Here is a 26,910-nt window from a genome sequence, read left to right on the forward strand (position 1 = left end):
CTTTCCCATTTTTTCAACCTGGCAGCTCTAGGGTTGCCACCTTTTCTGGAAAAAAATACAGGGCTTCCTATATATTTATCTTTTTTACCTATTAATAAAATTGGGATCAACCATCATTTTTACCGGCCAGGCGGGTAAAATAGCAGCCAGGTGGCAACCCTAGGCAGCTCTAGTGGGAAGGCTTTCCCCTTGCCTGCTGGGAAAATGCAGAGCTGAGTAGCAGTGTTATTGGCTTGCCCCATGCTCTACACTCAGCAATCACTGTGCAAGGGGGGGCTACCACTTAGGATGCAAGAGGGCGTGTTTCTCGTCAATTCCTTTAGTGCTTGTTTAAGGAGAAGGAAAGGGTTAAACCATTTACAGGGTGCCAATTTGTTAGGTACCCACCACGATAACTGCTAACCACAGATCCTGGGCCAGGATTCCTTAACTGAAAACCACACTGGCACCTACCCTGGGCTGTGCACACTGATCTCTATAGCAAAAGCACCTTTGTTACCAATTTACTTTATCCAGCCCATGGCAACTACCTGGGACAGGCCACGTGATGGTAGTGCAACACTCAATAGCCTGGTACTCTCAGATAAAAGGATTATAATCATGGGGGGGGGTAACAAATAAGCATTCCTCTGTGATTTAGCCTTTCCTCGTGTATTTATATAAATGCCTTTCACTGAGTGTATGTTGCAAAAGTGAAAAACCATAAGGCAGATTTACTTACACTAGAAAACTCTTCCTAGTGACAATGACATTCAATTCCCAAGAAGAAAAAAAATACCCAAAAACCTTTTTCTACATTCATAGTAACATGAAAAAAGATTAATCCGGATTGGCTAATGAATGCAAGGCTTGTTCTTTTTTTACTCACACACTGTTGAGGAGCAATTAGTTTCCCTGCTCAAACAGGGACAAACACTGGTCATTTTATTATTTTTAATAATGTTCTAAGGAACACGTACTAATGAGAGACAAATACAGTCATTATAGAAACAGTACAATTGTTACATGTGATAAACAAGCAAGTTGGACTTCCATTTACCTTTCATGAGTTTTGCTGATCATGTTTCAGTTTGGGTCAGTGGAAAAGGAATGTGATGGAGAAGGTGTAAGGAAGCTCATAAAGCTGAATAAGTTGCTCTGCAGTGGGGATAGAGAGTACTTCAAACCTACTCTGCAGCAGAATTTAGCGAGTAGTAGTGGGACAGTAGTACAAAAGCCTGAATAGTCTTGTACTGGACAAGAAAGTCTTGCAGATGTCCCTGAATTCACTCTAGGAGCACATTAGTTAGAACATCAGTTAGAATTTGTACACCAGAGAAACCAATTTCTTTATGGCACCTCCAGCTAAGATTCCAGATATGTTTTAGTTTTTGAGGGCTGTCATACCATCTAGTCCATGTCTCTTTAACATATAATCATGTAAGATTGACACACCTCCACCAACTCCGTCCCAGATCAACATGCACATTTTCATTCTTGGGATTAGTATTCGAAAATACATATGAATGACATTTAGTCATCTCAAAATGACACTGTCACTATGGAAGAGTGAGTAGAAAGAAGGCTCTAGTTGCAACAGCCATTTCTATGTTAAGGGAATAAGGTGCTCACTGGATACTCATTGAATATGGTCGTAGCTGACTAAAAATATTCCATGCTGAATATTTTGGCCTTTTGCCTTTTGTCTCCCCCTTTTTTGTTTATAACTAAACACCTTGGCTCACTCCAAATATGGTGCAAAAAAAACCCAAAAACACCTGGTTTGATGCAGTTTACCATATAGAGTTTTTTTGTTTCTCAGGATAATATACAGCTGATGGAGAGTTCTACACTGGTTAAGCCAGAACCTAGATAAATATAAATATTTTTTTAGCATGCCTTTTCATAGTTTATGTTGAATTCGGGGGCATCTGTCAGGCACTGTCCACCTCTCACCACAGGGATGTGAGAAGTTCAGGTTGGTGTTACTCTCAGTGTGAGTTCCTTTGTCTAGGTCTGGTTTCTTGCAGGTTCCTTTCATTACTCTATTTATTCTAGGTTTATTATAATAGGTCTCCTGTACATTACTAGGTGCTGCACCTGGAGTCTGATGGAGACTAGTTTCCCATCCTATTGGGTATTGAGCTTGCTACATCCTAGTGAGTGCTTATATCCAGTACGTCCAGGGAAAATTGTACAATACTTACCGTAATTTTCTTTTCCTGAATGTTCTTCATATGAGTATGATCCCATCCCTTCTACAATACTTGTCTTAAAGGAGAAGGAAAGGCTTTGTGCAAATGTTAGGCACCGGCTTCTTCTTCTTTCTTCAAATTTCCCGGGGCAAACGCAGATGTGGTTGAATGAAATAGCCAACTTTTTAGTTAAAGTTCGGCTTTTTGTTCTACTGCGCATGTGCAGCCGCGCGAAGGAAAGCCGAAGACGGAAGAAGATCTCTCTGTGGTGGTCACTGGTATAACCCTGAGCTGGTGCAGTTTTCTGCTGATAGGAGCACCGGCCCGGTGTTTCAGGTAAGTAAATACAATTACTTTGGGGTGCCTAACATTTGGCAACCCCAAGTGCACAAAGCCTTTCCTTCTCCTTTAAAGCTTATAACAAAGACCAGTAAGGAACAATACTAATAAATAGGTAGCCTCACAAAGCGTGTGGAGAATCTATCTACCTGGGCCAGGGAGATAGAGGATACGGTTGCTTTTTAAGAGTTATGGAAGAATTGCTCCCCCTTTTGATTTGCATTCATCTGCATAATTCGCAACCTTTGGTTGCAAGGCTTGGCTCCAAATTTCTTTCTTAGTCTGTTCTACACTCAATCCACATGTTGGTGGATCACTGCTTCCTTATTCATTACATCATGAGCCCTCCACGAGTAAGCACAAGGAGAAAGCAAGCAGCGCGAAGCATAAAGCCAGACCTTGGCTGTCTATACCTCACCACGTTTGACTTCTTCCATGGGATGGGAGTGGGACCCAAAATAGAAAAGCTCACCCCATGTGGGACCTAGGAAGGTGTTAGTTTTGGAGCAATGAAATATTAACTATTATTATAGAGTAGGGAAGATACTCTCAAGTCAGGTGTTCTGCTCCTCCCTGCACTATAACATTAGATACTTTGGGCTTCAACAGAGCCTTGAGAGAGGAAGTGCACCAGATACTTAGCACTTGTTTCAGGGGTAATTAGAATATTGTTAATGGTAAGCATTACACCTTGACACTGACCACATTATGCATAGAGGTCTTTATTCATTTGTTACAAAGCCTACAGCAAATAGGTCATGTAAACAGGCTGACATACCTATTTTATTCTTCGTACTGTGTTACTTGTACCTTATAAAAAAAAGTCGTATTAAGATGACACTCAAACTGGTATCACCTGTATTTACAAACAATACTTAAACATTAGAAAAATATAAAGTGAATATAAAGATCTTGTTGGACAGGTGTGAGTGGAACCTTGTAACATACATTGCTTTAGTTAAATAGCTTATTCTCTTCGGTTAGCTTAGTGTTGTGTGTACAAACATTTACAGGAACGTAGTGAAAAAGAACCCATGGGGCATAGATATAGATATATATATAAATTCTAAATACGTATATATAGATATATATATTTACATATGAACTAAACTGTTTACATGTTAGTTTCCAATAAAATAACAACAAAGATTACAATAACTTAAATGCTCTTTAACAGAAAGGAAAACCGTTGAGGATTGTTCTAGGCTAAAATCAGCACTGTAAGCAGCACATATTGTGCAAAATGAAGGTACCAGACTTTTCAGCTCAAAGCTGTGGCAGCAAAAGAAAACACATTTGGTAATAAATCTTTTTGCATAGTGCCTCCTTATCGTATCCAGATGCTATATATATATATATATATATATATAAATGACACACCATTCCCGTCATTCTCCTCTGGACTAGTTTGTGCTGTGATGTTTCATCACCTATGGGGAAAGACAAATGATTACAATGTCACATGTAACTGCTCGGAAAAATACTGTCCCAATATATTACAGTAGAACCCCCATTGTATGTTTTTCAGGAGCTTAGAAAAAAATGGTGTAAAGTCCAAGAAAATGTAAATTCAGGGAAATGCATTATATTTTGGTGGGATCACAACACAAAAAAATCGGGTATAAAATGAGGGAAAACTTAAAATGATGGAATTTAAAATTGAGGTTTCGCTGTATATCCATGTTCAATTATTTTCCCAAACATTTATACAGTCATGAAAAAAAGCAAATAAAATATGAGACAAAGAGAACACGAGTAAAGACGTAATAAACACAGTTACTCAACTGCCATATAATCTGTATGAAAATTCTAACAGTTCCCTTAAACAAGTGCTCACACTTCGTGGATAAACACATTGAGCTGATGTAACACAGCCACGTATGATTGCAGCCAGCTCTGCTGAATCCAAACCACTGAACCTTAAAGGGGCCATACACAGGCCAACAAGGTACAATCTCTGCACCATTTTCGCATGGGCCAAACAGATGGAAACCATATATGGGGCTACAAACAAAATGGCCTTCAAAAGTGAAGTGACAGTGAAGAGGATCAGCTGTTCATCTGCCAGTGTACCATAAACTGTTGTGCATTGGCAGATTCAATTTCTGGCTCTGGAAATCTAATTTCCTAAGCAACTGTATTAAACTTGGTTTCACTCAATATTATTGTTACAGTTACCATTCAGTATGATGACTGAAAGAACCAGATAAACCACAGTGTATAAAGAATAATTACAAATGCTTGTGCCCTTTAGGTGAAGTACGGGTAACCAGAAATGTATTACTAACACTTCAGAATAGGTTTTATGTGTCACATATTTTTTATGCAAGAAAATTGGACATTTGAGCGACATCCAGATTTAGTTCTATATATCTGAAATTGAATGTTAATTTAAAAATGTGACCAAAGACCATTTGATGGCAATAACCACTCACCACGAGTGAAGCTGTGCATCGAGTTTCTGGATTCTCCTAATAAACCTGTCCACATCGAGCACAAGGATACCGTTCTGCCGATACTCCTCTCTTACTGGGCTAGGCTTATCTGAACAGGAATAAGCACAATGAAAGAATTCATAACAACGCATCACAATAAATGGTGCCACAGTCACAAGAACAATGAGAGAAAACAATTACATTGATATGGTATTGTAGTATAGCTAACTTCTTTGCTAAAAGCATGTAACGGAGTATATAAATAGCTGCGTTACCTGTCAAATACACAGCAAGTCTACTTTGTATTCGCTGGTTCTGAAGATTCAGGATACACGTCAGTTCATCGGATGCTTCCTTTTTCTTAGAGTCACACAGGTGGTAAGGCAAAACTTCAACCATATTCCTTAGCTGGTAAGATCTTAAAAGTGAAATCTTCATCTGAGAAACACAGCCCATTCTGTTGGGAGAAAAATGCAGTGGTTCACACAAGTCAAAGGCACTGTCGGCACAATTTCAAACCAAATATCCTGCCCATGTTGGGGTCCAAATGAGATACCAGTAAATTTACTTGGCTGTTGATCATATCTGCTCATATTTACAGCCATCAGCTGGACGAACTGCACTGACCCTCCCCCCCAGTGGTCCAGTTATATGGGTGACTAAGGAAATATCAGATGTGTAGCCCTCTAGATTCCCTAAAGTATCTGCTTGTAGAATGTTGGTCAAAGATCTACCTGTGTGACCACTATATAGTGCCTGATTTGGCCACCCGTGTGGTGTCGCTGTACTCGCAGCTACTACTCAAGAAATTATTAACTTTCATTTCTTTAAGGCGGTGCGTGAAAATATCTTTTGTGTATACTTTTAAAAAGTCACAGATACAATGTGTCAGGAGGTCCCTAGCAAGGAAGGACTACATTTCACAAATGTTTGTGTACATTGGTGTAACCCTACACAGCTTTCCTATAATTGTCAGTAAATGAGGAACATGCTATTTGTGAGCCCTAAATGTAAAACTACGGAAGCTCTGTCTAAGGCTACACCCACCTGGGCTCATACTTATACTTGAAATTAATTATGAGTAATCACCATTTCAGAAACATCTATGAATCCAATCAGGTGGAAGAAAGCAGTCACATTCCCACTAACAAATACTAGCTCTACCTGCAGAGAGATACAGTCATATGAAAAAGTCTGGGAACCAGAGTAAACACGTAATGTGTTTACCCCAACCAGTAGCTCTCGGGCAACATGTTGCTCACCAACCCCTTTGATGTTGCTCCCAGTGGCCTCAAAGCAGGTACTTCTTTTTTAATTCTTGGCTTGGAAGTAAGTTTTGGTTGTATAAAAACAGATGTATTGCCAAACAAAGCCTCCTGTAGGCTACCAGTCCATATATGGGCTACCAATGAGTCAATCACAGTCCTTATTTGGCACATACTGGAACTTTTTTCATGCTTGTGTTGCTCTCCAATTCTTTTTACATTTAAATGTGTCTCACGAGTAAAAAAGTTTGGGGACCCCTGGTTTAGGGGAAGGCTACGAAAAGCCATCTCAGAGGTTTAAACTGTCAGTTTCAACTGTAAGGAATATAATCAGGAAGTGGAAGGCCACAGGCACAGTTGCTGTAAAACCCAGGTCTGACAGGCCAAGAAAAATACAGGAGCGGAATATATGAAGGATTGTGAGAATGGTTAGAGACAACCCAAACGTCACCTCCAAAGACCTGCAAGAACATCTTGCTGCAGATGGTGTATCTGTACATTGTTCTACAATTCAGCACAATCTGCACAAAGAACATCTGTATGGCAGGGTGATGAGAAAGAAGCCCTTTGTACACTCACGCTACAAACAGAGTCTCTTGTTGTATGCAAAAGCTCAGTTAGACAAGCCACAGTCATTTTGGAACAAAGTGCTTTGGACTGATGAGACAAAAATTTAGTTATTTGGTCATAACAAAAAGCGCTTTGCATGGTGGAAGATGAACACCACATTCCAAGAAAAACAACTGCTAACTACTGTCAAATTTGGTGGTGGGTGACGTTTGCTACATGTCTAATCACCTACAGCAGCTAACATGTACTGGTCACCTGTTTAGGATCAAAACTCTTTATTTGTTAGGGGTTTCTGCACCTAAACAAACCTTGTGCTAGTGTAATGGAAACAGCTTTACACTTACCTTTTATCATCTTTCAGTTTTCTATTCTCTCTGTAATGAACAAGCCATTTCCAACCAGATGTTTTGTTCATCTTCTTTAACAGTCTAAAAATGTCTTTTAATTTATCTGAAGAAAAACATAGCATGTCATAGTAAGTGCTTTTTTTTTTTTTTTTTTGTTAACAGTGCTTGCAATTTATTGTTAGTTCTGATCCAGCGCTGACCAGTTCTGTCCATGGAGCCAATTATATTTCATACTCCAAAATGTACAGGCTTGGTAGTTTTATTAGGACAATACTAATTATGGGTCTCTCTTACAGGGCTGGGTCATAAGGTAACATGGATAGCAAAATCCAGCCTTAGGCCACTGAATTGGACAGTTGTGAAAATAAACTGGTAACAAAGTAAACAAAAGTCTGCTTTTACATTCACTGGAATAACTAAAAGACTTACCTAAACTTATGGACTCCATCACTGTCTGATCAGAAACCACAAATCCGCCAGACTGGAGAAGTTCCTGATATGATGAATCCATTATGTCTTCAGGATTGTCCACACCAGCAAAGGTTACATTTGGAAGAAGCCGCAGTTGCAACAGACAAGGAATCTACAGAAAAGTGACAGTATAACTTTTGATTTTTCCCCACTCATTTTCTTTCAGCTATTTACATTCATCTACATACTTGTAACACAACCCATAACATTCAATTGTATGAACATTTCTGCACTCTTCCACTAGGTGGAGCATGTCCTGTGAACATGTTCTGAAACCCTTTGAATATTTTGCAGCTAAGCTGTTTTTCAGACACCCAAGGAATGAACTATACAGAGTAGCCAAAATAAAAGATGCCTGATAATGATTTTAGTGACTGTATGTGAATTGGATGTCGCATAAAGATTTTAAATATGATATTAGTCGCCTTATAGCTCTGAGATGTTATGTGCCTTCTTCTTTTGACTTTTTCCAGCTTACAAATGGGGGTCACTGACCTCATTTAAAAAGCAAATGCTCTTTAAGGTTACAAATTTGTCATTTTATTACTTATCTTTCTATTCAGGCCTCTCCTGTTCATATTCCTGTCTCTTATTCAAATCAATACATGGTTGTTAGGTTTATTTAGACCCTAGCAACCAGATTGCTGAAACTGCAAACAAGGTTTTTTTAATTAAAAAAAGAGATACAGTGGTGTGAAAAACTATTTGCCCCCTTCCTGATTTCTTATTCTTTTGCATGTTTGTCACACTTAAATGTTTTTGCTCATCAAAAACCGTTAACTATTAGTCAAAGATAACATAATTCAACACAAAATGCAGTTTTTAAATGAAGGTTTACATTAAGGGAGAAAAAAAAACTCCAAATCTACTTGGGTCTGTGTGAAAAAGTGATTGCCCCGCTTGTTAAAAAATAACTTAACTGTGGTTTATCACACCTGAGTTCAATTTCAAAGGTTATAAAGCCATTTCTAAAGCTTTGGGACTCCAGCGAACCACAGTGAGAGCCATTATCCACAAATGGCAAAAACATGGAACAGTGGTGAACCTTCCCAGGAGTGGCCGGCCGACCAAAATTACCCCAAGAGCGCAGAGACAACTCATCCGAGAGGCCACAAAAGACCCCAGGACAACATCTAAAGAACTGCAGGCCTCATTTGCCTCAATTAAGGTCAGTGTTCACGACTCCACCATAAGAAAGAGACTGGGCAAAAACGGCCTGCATGGCAGATTTCCAAGGCGCAAACCACTTTTAAGCAAAAAGAACATTAAGGCTCGTCTCAATTTTGCTAAAAAACATCTCAATGATTGCCAAGACTTTTGGGAAAATACCTTGTGGACCGACGAGACAAAAGTTGAACTTTTTGGAAGGTGCGCGTCCCGTTATATCTGGCGTAAAAGTAACACAGCATTTCAGAAAAAGAACATCATACCAACAGTAAAATATGGTGGTGGTAGTGTGATGGTCTGGGCTTGTTTTGCTGCTTCAGGACCTGGAAGACTTGCTGTGATAGATGGAACCATGAATTCTACTGTCTACCAAAAAATCCTGAAGGAGAATGTCCGGCCATCTGTTTGTGAACTCAAGCTGAAGCGATCTTGGGTGCTGCAGCAGGACAATGACCCAAAACACACCAGCAAATCCACCTCTGAATGGCTGAAGAAAAACAAAATGAAGACTTTGGAGTGGCCTAGTCAAAGTCCTGACCTGAATCCTATTGAGATGTTGTGGCATGACCTTAAAAAGGCGGTTAATGCTAGAAAACCCTCAAATAAAGCTGAATTACAACAATTCTGCAAAGATGAGTGGGCCAAAATTCCTCCAGAGCGCTGTAAAAGACTCGCTGCAAGTTATCGCAAACACTTGATTGCAGTTATTGCTGCTAAGGGTGGCCCAACCAGTTATTAGGTTCAGGGGGCAATTACTTTTTCACACAGGTTTGGATTTCTTTTCTCCCTAAATAATAAAAACCCTCATTTAAAAACTGCATTTTGTGTTTACTTGTGTTATCTTTGACTAATCTTTGATTAATAGTTAAATGTGTTTGATGATCAGAAACATTTTGTGTGACAAACATGCAAAAGAATAAGAAATCAGGAAGGGGGCAAATAGTTTTTCACACCACTGTATATTCAGATTTTAGTAAATAACCCCCATCATCTCTACTGTGTTTTAAATATGTTTTTTGTAGGCTGGACATTAGGCAATACCCCCAAATAACAAATCCCATATCTATATATATATATATTTGTGAATACACTTTGATCTGGTGCAAAGTTGCTGCATAAGTTGTTTAATGTATTTTTAATATTACACTCCTACCTATAAATTTTGCATCACAGTGAATTATTTATTGTACCCAACAGTGCATACCTTTTGGATGTGTGCAGATGTGTCTTCATTTCTGATGATAACAAACATCTCCCCTGATGCTTCATTAATGTTGCATAAGTGCTGAGGATCACTTACAGAGTGACCCGCTTGATTTAGTACATTCTAAGACACACACATATCAATACATTTAAAAAAAGAACGGACAACATGTGCATAATATTTAATCAGGGACATCTGCTTGAATGCTTTGTAAAATAATAACAAGTAATGTTTGACAATTGCCAATGTTTTCTTCACAAAATCTGCAAAGAAAAGTGACAGAGACACAAACAATACAAACATCCAGGCTCATTTATATTGCATGCAGAAGCTGGTTGTGGTATGGTTTAGGCAAACTCCTCTCTAGCATATTTTCCAAAAAATCGTCGGATATACAGGTAGCAACAATAGAATTCTAACTGCATCTGATGATTAAGCACTAACAATGGCCGATGTTCAGGTGCCGTCAAAGGTCGGCTCGTCTCCCACCACACACCGAATATCATACAAAAATTTATTTCGTAAGATATTATCGGTGCGTCTATGGCCACCTTTAGTACTCATTCCAAAACAGATGCAGAAGTGGTGTTTTTTCAAATTTTGCACCTTACTCTGGAAAAATAATCAGGTCTCAAAACATTTTCAGAATTGTAATGCGATTTGCCTTGAGAAAGCTAAACTAGTAAAACACGTTGGCGGAACTCTGCATAATCATATTGATTTTAATTTGGTTAAGCTTATAGTGGTTTTAATTGGGAATTGATCAAGTGGGGTGGTGCGCAGTCAATCCATCGCTCTATTCAACTCTCCTCTCTTCTCTATTGCACTCCTGCACTGGAACTCTAAGGGTACCGTAGATTTGTGGTTTTTTGAGGTCAAAGCTAGTTCTCCTTACAGCTTGGGGAAAGCTAAATATTCAAGACCAAAGTCCCGGGTGCCCTGTCTTCTACAGCTTTGTGGTGTCCCAGGAACAGAAAAATTTAGGTAGCAGCTTATGGGACAACTCCACCTCTCTGCTTTTCATTTTTCTTACTATTCCTCTATGAATTGAGCCGATTGGGAAATAATTTATCCTGTATATCTTTTTTTAAAGGTTACTAATTAATTAACTATTATTAATTGCAATAAATTTGGAAATGTTAATTTGAATTATCTATTGGCACAACACTTTATCTTAATTGATTATCAAGTCTATTAATTAATGCTTAATTAATTTTCACATATGCACTTTATACAAATAATTGTTTTTTAGAATTAATTAAAAGGCACTATTTAAATTATTGGCAAACATTGATTTAATGAATTGTACAAAGCACTTTAACCAGAAACTCTAGGTTAAGTAACAGCTGATCACTGATTCCTAAGGGGGTCAAGTTGGTGTTGTTGCACAGGTATTTTGTTGATCCTCAAATTCCCCTGCTTGGTTGTATGTGGAATTAACATTGTAGTAGCCTTGTGAGACCAGTTATTGTAATTGATAGAAGCGGGGTGCTTTTCTCTCTTCTAATTAACTTATTTGGCCACACTGATTTTTTTAATCAGACCTTAGCTACTATTAAGAGGCTAAAATAATCAAGGGTATCATCTCTTCCTTCCAATAGGATTGTAAGGATGGTAATCTGCAATAGTTTTCAGTAACTGACATTGAACATATTACCATGGGTAATAGAGGAGACATTAACCAGGAGGTGAAGTGGATATTTACTTTACCCACACAAATCCTCCATGGTGTGAACAGCCTGATGTTTCATGTTACTGTGGTGAAATTGATTATGTTTAGTTTTTGTCCTTAATTGTTTTCTTTAATTGTATTTGTTAATAGATGTATTTAGAGACAATATACTACAGCTACTATCATGCATCTGTACACATTTTTTTTTGGCATATGATTAGACTATCTATATTGTTTTTTTGATTACTTAATAAAAACCGGGAAGCTATTGATTAAGATGTATTTAACCAGATATAATTCTCTTAGAGCTCTAACTTATGATTTAGTGCTCGGTAAATCGCAAAACACTACTAAAGTTGAGCTGATGCCTGTGTTTCAATAAATGACATGCTTGGATTGGAGTGATGCTTTGTGCTTGCTATTGTAGAGCTCTATTACTGATAACAGGATACGTTACAAAATGTTGCAACTTTTAAATAGTAATGTGCATTTTAAAAGTCGATTAACTGAATGCGTTAAAAGGCATGCTGACAAAATATATAAATAACACTTCTTGTTTTTTAAAGACAGATGCACGCAACAGATACTGTATATGTACTTAATGGTTACATTTGGAAATGTTTTTTACCTTTACTGAAGTAAAGAAATAATCATCGCTGGTTTCATGTACATAGAATTGAAAATTCCTTCTGCTGGATTGCTTTGCGACATTGTGCAATTTACAGTGGAGAGTTGTGCAGAAGTCTGAAATAATGTCCTTCACAACAGTTGAATTTTGTGCATCAGGATCAAATGTTTGTCTTGAACAAGCCTCCGTGACATTTCTAGAGGCGGTGCGATCTATTAAAGGATCACCTAAACTAACTCTGTTCAATTTTAAGTGAGTAGACTGAGCACACTGCTTGAGGATCACTGAAATGTCATCATCAGTTGTTTTCTTTGACCTATTCCCATATTTTAACTGGTTTAAATGAAAAGCTGTTTTTTTACATTCACTGACTTTTTTTGTGTTCCTGCAGCTTTGTGCTGATCTACGCTTTAGCTCATATTCATTGTTCACTGAGGAAGAGTGATTACTATTATGCCTTCTATGTTTGGTGTGGTCCCTTTTGTGATCAGAATGCTGAATTGTTATTAGAAGAGGGTGTTTTATTTTAGATACAGAACCTGAACAACATGGAATTCTCTTAGATTCAAACATTGTCTGAGAGGAAGGTTCAAAAATATCCGTCTCTGTGGAGGCATTTCTTAAAATTCCTTTTAATCGATGATTAAACTGCAAATGCTCCAGATCAAGCGTACCCTGTGTTGGACCATCTGATGCTATCCTTCTTTCTTTAAAAACATTGAATGGTTCATGCCTGTTTGTAGAACCACTTTTCCTAGGCAAAGTCCTGCCAGTTTCTTGAAAATATCTACTAACTGTAACATTTTCATATTTCCTTCGTCTTAAACCCTCTCGCTGTCTAAAGTACTTAGGGATATATTCTGCATCATACAAAGGGACATCACAAACATGTAACTTTCTTTTTAAATGCTTGGTATGTCTTATTTTGGTGGAGTATGCAGCCTCATTTAATGAAGTGCTTACATGATCTGAACTTGGGGGGCATGAGTAATGTTTGTCAGGATTTTCAGGTTCTTGGGCAAATGCAACATCCTCATAAGAATCGTCTGACCAATAATCGTAACTTTCTGCATTTACACTGGCAGTAAGACAAGCATCTAGAGAATTTGGGCTTGGTGATTTGTATTTGTCTTGGAAGGTAACATCATTTGGCTGTTTAAGTGATTCAGAAAAAGGTGGAGAGGTTTTTGAATGGTAAGAAACTCCCTGGCATTGATTTAACTGTCCTAACGTATCTCCAGAGAAGATATTCTTTTCAACAGAATTCTCATCTGTTGTTAAACCATTATCTTCCTGTATTTCTACAGTATCTTTTTCCTCAGAGTCAAGCACAAGGTCTCCTTGTTTTGTTGATTTGGTATGAGCCAAGAAAGCACTACAGTCAAAAGTCTCATTCTGGCATTGTTTTTCAAGCATTACCTTCTCTTCAAAGGAGACCATTATCATTTCAGAACTGTCACATGCTACAGGTGCTGTAAGATTTTCATTCACTGTTAAATTGACTTCCTTCGTCATTTCTACACAGTTCTCCTTCCCAGGGTTAACCATTGGATCTTCAGGAAAGGCATCTGTTACTTTGTCCTCAATTCCTTGAACATGGTCAAAGCACACATTCTTAACATGTAACATATCACTTTTATTTTCATTTGCTTTTTCAGCCTGGTCATTAATGTTCTGGGTGCTGCTAGACTGTCCTTTATTAGAAATATCTGTGTCCAAACAGCTATGCAAAGGGTATATATCTTTGCCATGTACTGCACATTCTTGTATTAGGGAATTATGCTTTTCTTCAGTACGGATTTCATTTCCATTGGATTTTGCCAAAAGTTGCTCATTTAAAGTACTTACAACATGTGAACTGGATTCGTTTTTATTTAATATGCCGGCTTTGGATTTTTCACAAGTCATTTGCATACCTTCAGTTTGAGGGAACATCAAGTTTTCCTGACATGCAGTATCTGATTCCAAAAAACTCTGTGTTCTAGTTTGTGAAAAATAAGCAGACTCCTTTGTGTCATCCATAAAGCCATTTGCCTTGTTTGTTTCCTCATTGAAACTTCTCAAGGATTTATTATCTTCTATGGATAAAAGAACTGAACTTTTCTGCTCATTGCTAAACAATAAAGTACTTTCTGTTTTCTTTGTCAATTCGACTTGAACTGCACAATCGGTTTCACTAAGGGAGAATGGCTCAATGGCTAACTTCTGATTGTCCCCTGCAGGATGATCCATACACATTTCTACATGGGTGGATTTATCTAATGTATGCTGTTGTACTTTTGACTCATCAAGCTTTTCAGAGACTGGATCATTTGCTGTAGACTCTTTTGCTGGAGAAACACCAGTGGGTTTGTCCTTCCTGCATTGCTCTGTGGCCTGCAAGGGAACTGTATTTACATCTTCACTATTGGAGACATTGTTTGATAATTGCTCTCTATCCACTAGAACTGCAGCATCATAACAAGCAGAAGTAGTGTTTATTGCAGTCTTTTGTCTTTCATAGATACCCTCCTGAAAAACAAACAAAATACAGTTAAACCTACTTTTATCATAAATCTAGGTTAAATCTCTTTCTTTTTTGAAAGATTTTCCTTTTCATAATTTGTACGTTAAAGATAGAAGAAGAAAGAAAGCTAGAGAAGATAAAAAGAAAGATGGGTTTACCCATTTCACAGTCTCATTTAAAGTGTAACTTTTGGCAATCCAACATTGTCTCTTATTCTTTATTACCCAGACCAGTTAATGCATCGTCCAACCAGCGGTCCTAGATTTTACCAAAGGTTAAATCATTCTTAAAGGAAAACTATACCCCCTGAACAATAAAGGGCTCTGTAAAAAGATATTGCATAAAACAGCTCATATGTAAAACTGTCATGATATTCTCAAACTTGACAGAATGAAATTCAGTTTTTCCCCACCACCAGTGCCAGTCCTGAGCCAATCCTGTTCTTTGTTTTAACAGTTAAGATATCAAACAGTAAGAACATTACAGAAGCAAGAAAATAGTTAATTCGCAGGAACTGTTACCTCAAGGGTGTAATCTGTTACACTTGTTTTTGTTCTATTATCGCTCTCCATGCATTCCATTGTATCGTCCACATACTCCTTGTTTCCTGCACAGGTCTCAATCCTCTGGTGGGACGTTGTGCTTGTTGATTCCACTGCATCTCTGCCCCCATTTTCCACACTGTACCTTGAATCCGCAGTCGTGGATTCCTCCTCTTCATTTTCAGATAGCGGAAGAACGCCAGAAATTTCAGGAATTTCTTCCTGCAAAGACTGGGATGATATCATATGAGATTTGCTTTTATTTTCTCCTCTCTCACAGTCTTTCAGTACTTCAGAGTGCTTATGTGTGTCAAAGGCCACAGAGCATGGTGTGTCTTTTTTTGGACTCGCTGGTCTATCCTGTTCTGCTTCATCAACCTCAGGATCCTAAAAAAATATTAACCAGCACAAAATAAAAGTTTTATAATTATTTATTAAAAAATTATATATAAATACTTTATATTTACACTGTACAATTTTCCCAGTGTCAAGTCACATAGGACACTACAAACAATTGGCAGGATATAATCTTGCCTTACTTTCTACCTCAAAGCAATGCTTTTACTGTAGTTTAAGCTATAGCTATCACTTATAGTAGAATACCTCCCAACATTCTGGAAATAAAAAAAAAAAAAAGAGGGACAAAGACATTTTTTGACCACGCCCATTTTTGTGGCCACACTCCCTAATTACCATATTCATTTTACAAAATTTGGCAGGTTATGAAAGTTTGAACATATTTCTGTGTTTTGTTTTCCAGTTATTACAGTTTTGTTAATGAAGGTGAATTGCCCTTTAAGCTGTGAGTCTAACTTATCCCAAGGGACCTCCTTATCTAAATTGTTAGAATTATTTATTTGCTTATCTCAAAATTGTTACAAAAGTATCTTAGTTGCACCTTGTGGTTGTTCTGGACAACCCACTGAAAACAGGACAGTTTGGAAGTATGTTGTAGGTTAGACTGGGTGCAGGTGGTTATAACTGGTATGGGGGTGGGGTAAACTGGATATGGCTGGGTTAAAGAACCTAGACCCAGCCAATGAGGAAGATTAAGTAGCAAGTAACTATGACCTTTTCCATTTCCTAAGTTTTGAATTCTCAAGCAGACAGGGTCATGGCAAAAGCCATTTTACATTTTTCATGGAACCAGGAAAAAAATGGTGTCAAATTCTGGAAAATTTAAGGTCTGTGTAATGTATTGTGTGTTACATATAGGTGGGACCAGAAAAAAATGGTGCAACATGTGGGGAAATGTAAAATCAGGGTATGTAACAACTAAGGTTTCCCTGTATACAACACAATCACACACGATGGGCAATTTCATCAGGAGCCAATTAACATGCTTTTTGAGTTTAGAGGAACCTCATAGCATATAGACTATACAGAATATATAGACTATACAGTATTTAGACTATAGACTCCATAGCTATAATAATTGGTTGAGGTCATGCAACACAAGGATCGAATTTTTAAAACTCCCATAAACTCGAAATTCCACCAATCAAATTTAATAAAAAATTACATTTTTCTAAGTCGGGTGAATACTACGGACCTCGAATTCTATTTGAGTTTTTCAAACTCGATTCAAGTTTTTTCTGTGCAAAAAAATAAATAAATAAATCAACTGTCAGGAAGGCTGCAAACAACTCCAAATTGATCCCATTGACATCTTGTATAGGCTAAAACAGCAATTCTGTAGGTGGCGAATAGTGGAATTCGAGTTCTTAAAGAAACCGCAAAATAAAATTTGAGTGTATTAAAACAATACCAATATATAGTGTTGCCCTGCACTGGTATAATTGCTGAGTTTGCTTCAGAAACACTACTATTGTTCATATAAATAAGCCGTTGTGTAGCAATGGGGGCAGCCATTCAAACGAGAAATTACACAGCAGATAACAGATAAGCTCTGTAGAAGAATAATAGTGTTGTCTGTTATCCACTATTTAACCTGTGCCTTACAGCCTTTTTTTAATTTCTTCCTTTGCTACACAGCAACTTGTTTATATAAACTATAGTAGTGTGTCTGAAGCAAACAGACAGGGCAACAATACATGATATTTCCATTACTTTAAAACACTTAAATTTTTTGGTGTTACTGTTCCTTTAAAGGGCCAGTGTATGATAAATCTGGAAAATCTCATTTGAATTTTTTTAAAAACTCAAATTGAATTTTAACAATTCCCTAATCAAAGTTGACAGTTTTGGCCATAAATAAACTTGAAAATTCAAAAAAATTTGAAATTCGAATTTTCACTTCGACCCTTGATAAATCTGCCCCTTAATAAAGCGCTTAACTGTGAGTTTAGCAATTAGTAAATTGGCATTAGGATGCACTATGTGTAGGCTAACACATGAGATGTTGTCCATACAGCCCTATTTTAGCACTTACAATGTCCTGTATATCCTTCTCTAGGAGAGCAAAATCTGTATCCAGCTGATGCTTATTCTCTGAACCATTAGAACAGACATTGCTAACAAACTTTTTTGGAGAAATGCTTGCATCTTCACTCAATGTGACAGCATCAGCCCTTTGAAAATAGTCATCATCTCTGTTTGTTTCTTGTTCTTTGTCTGATATAAAGTCTTTGCTCAACAACTCATTTTCCAATGTTTCACCCTAGAAGAGGACAGAGGACACTTCTGCTGTAATGCACTATACCGAGGGACAGTTAACACTAGTTGTCGTTTGCTAATTGCATTGAAAAAAGTTCAGCACTTATTTAAGTAGACTTTAATAAAAAATTGAGGTTACCTTTTCCATTGAACATCCAGTGACTTTACCACTGCTGCAGCACTTTTCTTTTTGTTCACTCACTGCATCAATCTGGTGGGTGTCATGTGCAGAACACAGAATCGGAATATTTGTATTTACTGACTTTGCACCTGTTGCCATTTTATATGTATCCATTTCTGCCACTTCATTATTTTGAAAGGCACTTAACACATTTTCATGTATGCGATCAGTGTCCTTCATAGTTATGTTATTTTCCTGAAATGTTAATCAGTAGGAATGTTAATAAAAAAACCATTAATGAATACTGATTTTAGTACAGATCAGTAAGGGATATATATTTTTTGAACTTCACATTGTCAATACAGGTACGTGTTGCACCATGAAATGGATATATAATGAGCTTTTTGCCCAGACTGAATATCTGCTGTCAAAATCGAATATATAATAACATTTACAACGTACATGAAAGTTTGCAGCAAGTGTCAAGTGTTATAATCTTCTGAAGGTCCTTTTTTCTTATGTGTTTTATAAGTGCAGGCATTAACAATAGGTGGGCCACAAACACACAGACCAAGACTAAATTAGAGAATATTTTGTGCTCTAAGAGCAAATTTGAATCTCCAAAGTGATTGAGACCACTTTAGAACTCTGGAAACACACTGGCTACATATTGACATGCACCCAAATAGAATACAGTTGCAACACTGTACTTAGTTATGTATTTCTTAAGTCACCTTCCTAGGTCATTCGATCCAAGGGATAATGTGAGAATGTGATCTATTATGTGCTGATGGATTGAATAGGTAATGTTTAAAACTGCACTACTGCAATTAAAGCAATGATTAGACAATTAATTTTCTACCTTGTAAAGCCAATTGCTAATTGTTTGCTGTTTGCAGCCACATCATGAGCACTTGTTTTTTTATCTTATGCATGTTTGTTATATATGGGTACCTCTATGACAGGTCTCTTAAAATATGAGCTTCCTGAACAGACATACACATCATTACAAAATGCTTGTTTTTAAGTTAAATGGGTTGTGTAGGTCACCACTGATACACTGCAGTCTTGTGTGAGAAGATAAGCTGACATAATCAAGTAAACCTGCCTGCGAGACTGAACATGGGATTACTACTAGAACCCAGCTCTTTTAGAGCCAAGTAAAATGTTCTGCTAAATGCAGACTGCAATGTGTTGAAGCAATTTCATCCAATCTTTGGAATCATTCAGGTGTCTCCATGCACTGGTATTTAAAAATCCATCATACAGGCTGCATATTATATAAAAATTAAATTGCATAAAAACAGATGCTTGATTGAAAATGTATGTGCATTAAAATACATTTAATTAGAAATTACAAATAGATGTGGTCTAAAAAAATATTTCCACACTATCAGCACATAGATTCTCTATAAGTTTTGTGATATCTCAAATAAGATTCTATTACGTATGAAACAAAAGTCATATTTCGATTAAGTTATATTCATACATCAATACATAAATATCATACCTGGGAAAGCACTGGTAAGATGACAGAGTCGTCAGCTGAACTGATCTCTTTCTTTACCCACTCATACCTCTGTGAATAAGTTTGCATTGATAACTTTCCAGAGTAATTAGATGCAATTTGGTTACCAGTTGGAACCAGCAGTTTTGAATTCAGAGAACCTGACGTGCAAACTGATGATGTCACATTCTCAGCCTCCCTAATTTTGCCCATGTCAATAGGTTCACGGATGGTACTGATTGAAACAAATTTAGCAGGATTGCTGTGTTCCACCACATTTCTTGAGCTGCAGTTCAGTGCATTGTTTGATTTGCTGTAAAACAGAGCTAACCACATGTGCAGTATAATTTTGACATCTTCTACCTTTTCCCGTAGATTGAGATTCCATGGTCTAAAATAAACAACCAGAAATATCATTTTAAAAACTGAACTATAAAAAACAAGAAAAAATATACACCTGAAAAAGCCCATTGTTGGTCACTAACAACAACATTCTCAAAAAATAATCCTAAGGGTGATGGGCTACCTGCAGGTGAAAAATCGCATGAAATATCTTTGAATCTAGGACAATAAAGATTACCGCATATAAAACACATCAGTCAGTATAAACCTGAATAGGTTTCTCCTTTATAAATATGTGTTAATAATAATGCATGTGGTGTTGATACATATGACCTGTAGATGTCACTGCATACAAGACTTTTGCTTTGTATACATAGTACTTTCTATACTGCTATTAGAGTTAGACTAGAAGTTCCTGCTTGAGTGTAATGGCTGACTGAAGCTGTTAATAAAGGACTGTTACACCTAACCCATTATCAGCTACATAACATAATAATAATATTACAATGAAAGGGATCATTCACTGATGCTGAGCACACTTTAACACTGCTAATATCATGAATGTGTATCATGAGCACCCTCTCATTTTCTCTCCTCGTGTGCTGCTAGACAGAATGCCAAAAGCTTATGTTACAGATGCAGAATGATAAAATAAACAATGATTTTATGTTATGCAATGTTATGATATTGCACTTACCCATGTAAAGCTCTATTAACTGTTAGCTCTAGAGAATCATGGGTAAATTTACTATCCAGTCCAAAATCATATTTTGCATCCCACTTGAGTGCAATCTTGAGGCTGTCTCCAGACTGTAATACAGCACGAGAGCCTTTCTTTAAATTCATATACATGCTGTTTTTCATATTCATGTTCTTTCTTGGCAAACATGCAGGGTTTTGTGGTTTATCAAAGACCATAGAAGGTTTGACAGTTGGGTCATGATGAGTCTGAATGGCTCTCTCATTGGTTTTGTCCATGAGTGGATCAACTTTAGGCTTATTTACCAGGGGCTGAGAATAAGAATGCTCCTGACAGATGTTGCTTATAAGGTTATTTTTAACCTTTGCAACTGCAACATTGAGTGTAGTCTTTGAATTAGTTTCTACTTTAAACATGGAAGAGTTATTAATATAGCAGGATTCATTGTCTTTTTTAGTCTCGTCATGTTTATCCAGGATCTGATCAGGCTCTGTTGTCTGTGAAAGAAGAGAAACTGTAGGCTGTTTAGGAGGACTGCAAGTCCTGGCAGTATTATATCTGTTTTCAGAATGGAGGGCTTTCACAAGAATATCGGTCCCATTTTTTGATTCCTGTGAGTCTGATGCAGCATCCATATTAGGGAAAAGGGCTGCTGAAGAATTGAATGAGTTTAAGGCAAGGTCTGCTAATAAGTTTAAAGCATGAGATTCATACATACTTATTCGTTTCTCCATAATAGTCTCTTCTGATTTCCCATCTGCACCATATTTTGTATTGTCATGCTTGGGCTTTTCTCCTGACCAACTGATCCCTTTATGACTATTTTTTTTAACCTTTTCCATACCCTTTATGGACTTTTTAATAGATTTATCAGAATGCTTTTCAACAGGACCTTTTAAGCTTTTTGCCTTCATTTTCAATTCCGACGGCTCATCCAGTTTAGCTATGAGAAAAGTGAAGGAAGAACAAGACAATATATGATTTTTTTCTTTTTAAACATGGTACCCATTTAGTACTGAAACAGAATTCACCATTATTGATGTAATCTATGATGTAATGTTTATTAACTTGCAACGATAAGTAATGCAAGCAGCTTTTATACTGGTTATTACTTTTTATCAGGTTTTGATTTTTTGCATCTCTCTCTCTTCTTTCCATTTTCAACCTATAATTGAAACTGCTGTCTTATAGATGATGAATACTACCTGCTGATAGGTTACTAGACCTTTGTATCCTTTTGTCATTTATTGCATAACCCCCATTTATTTCAAGAGCTACAACTTTTGCGTGTTTTTTTTGCGTTTTACGTTAATTTCTAATGAGGTGCTCTGCCCAACCTGATAGCAATTTAAAAGAAAGCTGCTGAACAAAATATAGAATACAAAATCACCAAAAGCTAATTTTAAAGTGAATTTCCCAATTTCCCCTGTAACCGCATGGGAGTAGAAGAATTTGTAATGATGCTGGAGTTTTTTTTAATTCTTTTTTTACGATATTTCACATTTGTGAAATTCTTCCTTACTAGAATGTGGTTGTCAAGAATCAGAGGTCAGAAAAATGGGTGCAGTTACTGTGAATTACTGTAGTAAGAAGAGCACTGGATAGAACCAGTTATAGGATTTTAACAAATAGTGCTTGTGCTAAATATACCTTTTGTCTTATTTATTACTTTTAAAAAATCCATGTTTTTTATTATTATTATTTGCCGTAAATAGGGCACAGACTGAAATCTTGTTCAGTATGTCACTTTCTTATCTTGAAAACAACTGAGGGAGAAGACAAAGATAGTTAAATTAACAGGCAACTGAACACTGATAAGCCCTTAATATAATGAGATCCTCCCTATCTCAAATCCTGGAAACTGCAGCTAAAGGAAAGGAGTGGTTTATTTATGAAGAACTCGTTATGCACAATTAAGAAAGAGGAGAGGAGGTTCTACAAAAACGTGTAAATAAAACAATAAAAACATGCATTGGTCTGACATGAAAAGTACTGAGCTGAATGAGAGCCTACCCCTTTTCTAGATCACTGAACATGTAGAAACACAGTTAATGGAAAAGCTACCTGTTGGAAAACATTCCTGTTCCATGCTACAGCCTGGTGTTTTAAGCCACTGGTACTTATAAAGCAGCCCAGTATATACAAAAAGAGTGATGAATGTCTTACAGTAAAAAAGAGCATACATAAATAATATGTTTAACAAGTGGTAACTAATCATTTACCCAGGTATCTGAACTGACATGTCAGGATGGATTTTTACACCAGTAAAGTTTATAATACTAAAATATATCAAAGTTATCATCAAAATGATAAGCATAAATGTACTATATGTGACTTACTATTTTTAGCTGTATCTGAAGTCTTTCGTTTTAAGGTTGCATCTTTATTCTTTGCACTGCCTGGGTTTGCAGTTTTACTTTTTAGCTTTAATAAACTACTGCCAGCAGCTGTGTTTTTAACATCCCCAGTTTTGCTCTTCCTCGACACTTCCTGGGTTGTTTTTTCGATCTCAGCACCTTGAACAAACTCAGCTGTAAGGACCTCTGCCCCTAGCAATGCAAGTAAAAGGTGTGTTTTAATCAATATACAATAAGATAAAAAGTATATTAAAAGTTCATGAACTAACCTCTTTTTCTTCTGTTTATGCCAATGCTGGTAAGTTTAATTGTTGTGCTTGTAGAACCAACGTGTTTGTGTTCCCCAGAAGAATGTATATTATTTTTGTTTGTATATGGCTTATCAGTTCTCTGAATAGGCGAAGCTTGACTCTGGGGCAGATGTGTTTCCTCATCGTTATTTACTTTAATTTTCTCATCTTTAAGTGGATTGCTGCTCTTTGGATAACATGTTTTTCTCTCTTGTTTCCCATTTAGTGGGGTTTTGTTCTCAGTCTTAAACTTTCTTCCTGATGAAAAAGCCATATTAGTCTCACAGTCAGACATTTTTAACTCTTTGTTATTATTTAAATTGTCATTATTATCAGAGTTTGTTGGTTTTTCCACTAAGAGCTTGGAAGCCTTCTGCAATGGAACAGAGAAATTTACTGGATTTGAAATGTAAGAACTCAGCCGTGAAAAGTCAAGTTGACTACATTTTCCTGATATAGAATTAGTCGTTTTTGCAAGATCTGCTTTTGTCTTTGATGGGTTCTCCATTTTTTCTGCTCAGCAAATGTCTTTAAATACTGTTGTACTAATTCTTTAGGGTAAAGCTCTTTCCCTTTGCATGATATATTGGTTTCCATAATGGCATACTGAAGGCCTGGCAAAAGAAGCCCAACTTTTAATGAAATTTCTTCCTTGGCAAACTTCCTCTTGCATTCTTCTTGCTCTACAAAAAAGCAAAATACAGCATTACCTTACCCTCTACTTTACGTTGTTCACATTCAAAACACTTTTTTCACTTTATTTTTAGATTATATTTTAATACAATATATTGTGGTTTCCATTTTTTAGTTGTTTTTCTAACAAAGTTTAAATGTTCCTGTCTCTGGTTTTTCAGTCTGGCAGCTCAGTAGTCCAGGCACAGACTCTGAACTGTTACAATTTTGCTACATTAGTTGACGCATTTCTCAGCAGCATCTGTGGAATATCAGTAACTATTGTATCAATTATAGCAACAGCCTTTAATGAAACTGAGGGATTCTGCTCAGCAGGGCCAAAGATAAGAAATGTTGGTGACGGACTATTAAAAAGCTTACATTTCAGCATTAGAACAATGGTCAAAAATACAAGATAGAAAGAAATTTTAAAAAGTCTCCATATCTTATGTACTATCTGATATCAACTAAACTGAAAAATGTTTTGGAAGGTGTTGCTGTTTGATCTATACTGTGCAATTGTTGTCTGTGCAGCAAGATCAAAAAGCAACTGCTCTAGTAGGCTTAGTAGGAAAAGACAACTTCCTGATCTCAGTCAAGTAAATAAGCTGTGCACTAAGAAGCCTCTGTATAAGGACATCTTTTTATCTAAAAGGGGTGGTTCACCTTGGGCTGGCATAAAACAATCCTTCTATAGGCTACAATAAATATGGAAACAATACTCATTTGCACTGCCCTTAGCCCTGCATGACTAAACGGCCTCAACCAACAGAATCCTGTTAGGCAGGTTGGAACTAAGGATGCACCAAATCCTTAGTCAGTATTCAGATGAATCTTCCGTGGAGGATTAGGACTTTAACTGAATTTTAAAATTATAAATTTGATGTATCTCAATGACTTGTAGGTACTGCTGGGCTGGGGAGTGGCTTGGGGGTGAGAAAGAAGAGAAAAAAAAACACTTATATTGCCGGCAAGGTTACATTTTTGTTTAGTTAATTTGTTTTATCTCTTTTTCCCAGTGATTTGGTGTGAGGAAATAAAAATAAAGCTGTCCGGCTAGAGGGATCCCCTTGGTTTAGATCTGTAAAAATATTTAGATATAGAGACATTTAGTTTCTTTCCACATCCTTATAGGATTGTTCAATCAGATCATGTAAATGTATTATTATTACTAAAGTTTATTTTTAGAGCGCCAACATATTGCGCAGAATTTAAATATACAGGAAGAAACAAGAAAGGTAGAATAAAACTCCTACAATTCTAATGATTAAAAGGCATATCTATTGGTCCAGGCTCCCCTTGTCTTATCTCTAATACCACTTGGGAGTGAGGAACGAAGAGGAGTGCTCTCAAATGGCTTCTGTTTCAGAGAAGAACAAGTGTACTTCCTCCCAACAATCCATTCCCAGACAATTCTAGCAAAGAATGTTATTCATAAATGCAGAACAAGATCATGGTATCAAGTAGACAATTTGCCAGGACTGCTTTACATATGGTATAAATGACATCATTCATGTGTGGCTCTAACCTTTGACTCTTATGGTGATGACTGACGAAGTTAATATAAAGGGGCCCATTTACTTAGCTCAAGTGAAGGAATAGAAGAAAAAATACTTTGAGTTTCGAATGGTCGAATATGGCTACTTCGACCATTGAATTGGCTACTTCGACCTTCGACTCGAACTAAAAATCATCGACTATTCGACAATTCGATAGTCGCAGTACTGTCTCTTTAAAAAATACTTCGACCCCCTAGTTCGCCACCTAAAACCTACCGAGGCCAATGTAAGCCTATGGGGAAGGTCCCCATAGGCTTCCTAACTATTCACTGATCAAAGGAAAATCCTTCGATTGATGGATTAAAATCCTTTGAATCGTTCGAATCGAAGGATTTAATCGTTCGGTCGAACGATTATTCCTTCAATCGTAGGAATAGCGCTAAATCCTTCGACTTCGATATTCGAAGTATTTACATTTAGCAGTCGAATATCGAGGGTTAATTAACACACACACACACACACTACTGTTGCAGAATGTGAATGTGCTTTAGAAATACTAAATGTAATGATATAAACAATAAATAATGGTGTGCAGAGGACATACTTTCTCTATCTACTTAATAAATAAATTAATACATAAATATGAAGAGGGTGAATATTATATTCAGCTGCCATATCACTTGCCTCAGCTGAAGCATTCTTAATACACATCTACATGTGTGCTGTTCTATGGAGATGTAGGGAAAGTGCCTTAGCCGAGACTAGCAATATGGTTTTTTCCTATCAATGAAAAAATGCAGTTATGACGAAAAGAAATGAATCAATCGTACCACTTCTCTGTATTATAACTTCAACTTGGGGGCATTTCTTCAAAATGAATCAGTTAATAGTGCTACTCCAGCAGACTTCTGCACTGAAATCCATTTCTCAAAAGAGCAAACAGATTTTTTTTATATTCAATTTTAAAATCTGACATGGGGCTAGACAATTTGTCAATTTCCCAGCTGCCCCTGGTCATGTGACTTGTGCCTGCACTTTAGGAGAGAAATGCTTTCTGGCAGGCTGCTGTTTTTGCTTCTCAATGTAACTGAATGTGTATCAGTGGGACATGGGTTTTTACTATTGAGTGCTGTTCTTAGATCTACCAGGCAGCTGTTATCTTGTGTTTGGGAGCTGCTATCTTGTTACCTACCATTGTTCTTTTGTTTGGCTGCTGGTGGGAAAAGGGGAGGGGGTGATATCACTCTAACTTTCAGTACAGCAGTAAAGAGTGGTTGAAGTTTATCAGAGCACAAATCACATGACTTGGGGCAGCTTAATTAAAGGTGAACCAAACCTTTAAAGGGGTTGTTCACCTTTAAATTAACTATTGGTATCATGTAAACATTATTATTTTTATAAGATCATTTGCAGTTGGTCTTCATTTAAATTTTTTTTGTTCAGAAACTCTCCAGTTTGGTATTTCAGCAGCAGCTGGCTGCTATGG

General features: G+C 36.9%; 1 protein-coding gene across 1 annotated transcript in view; it reads right to left on the reverse strand.

Moving 5' to 3' along the window:
* Positions 1 to 3,219: 3,219 nt before the first annotated feature.
* The window catches only part of LOC108710278 (protein TASOR 2-like), a 44,441-nt gene continuing 20,750 nt past the window's right edge, over positions 3,220 to 26,910 (reverse strand). The window contains 15 exon segments of the mRNA XM_041585574.1: positions 3,220 to 3,943; positions 4,949 to 5,057; positions 5,224 to 5,405; positions 7,128 to 7,233; positions 7,560 to 7,713; positions 9,973 to 10,095; positions 12,273 to 14,783; positions 15,300 to 15,707; positions 17,713 to 17,940; positions 18,076 to 18,312; positions 19,568 to 19,955; positions 20,604 to 21,549; positions 22,946 to 23,155; positions 23,233 to 23,766; positions 23,769 to 23,936. Coding sequence (XP_041441508.1) covers positions 3,940 to 3,943; positions 4,949 to 5,057; positions 5,224 to 5,405; positions 7,128 to 7,233; positions 7,560 to 7,713; positions 9,973 to 10,095; positions 12,273 to 14,783; positions 15,300 to 15,707; positions 17,713 to 17,940; positions 18,076 to 18,312; positions 19,568 to 19,955; positions 20,604 to 21,549; positions 22,946 to 23,155; positions 23,233 to 23,766; positions 23,769 to 23,936 — 6,308 coding nt within the window. The 3' untranslated portion in view covers positions 3,220 to 3,939.

This window comes from Xenopus laevis, chromosome 3L (assembly GCF_017654675.1).
Source record: "Xenopus laevis strain J_2021 chromosome 3L, Xenopus_laevis_v10.1, whole genome shotgun sequence".
Lineage (NCBI taxonomy): Eukaryota > Metazoa > Chordata > Amphibia > Anura > Pipidae > Xenopus > Xenopus laevis.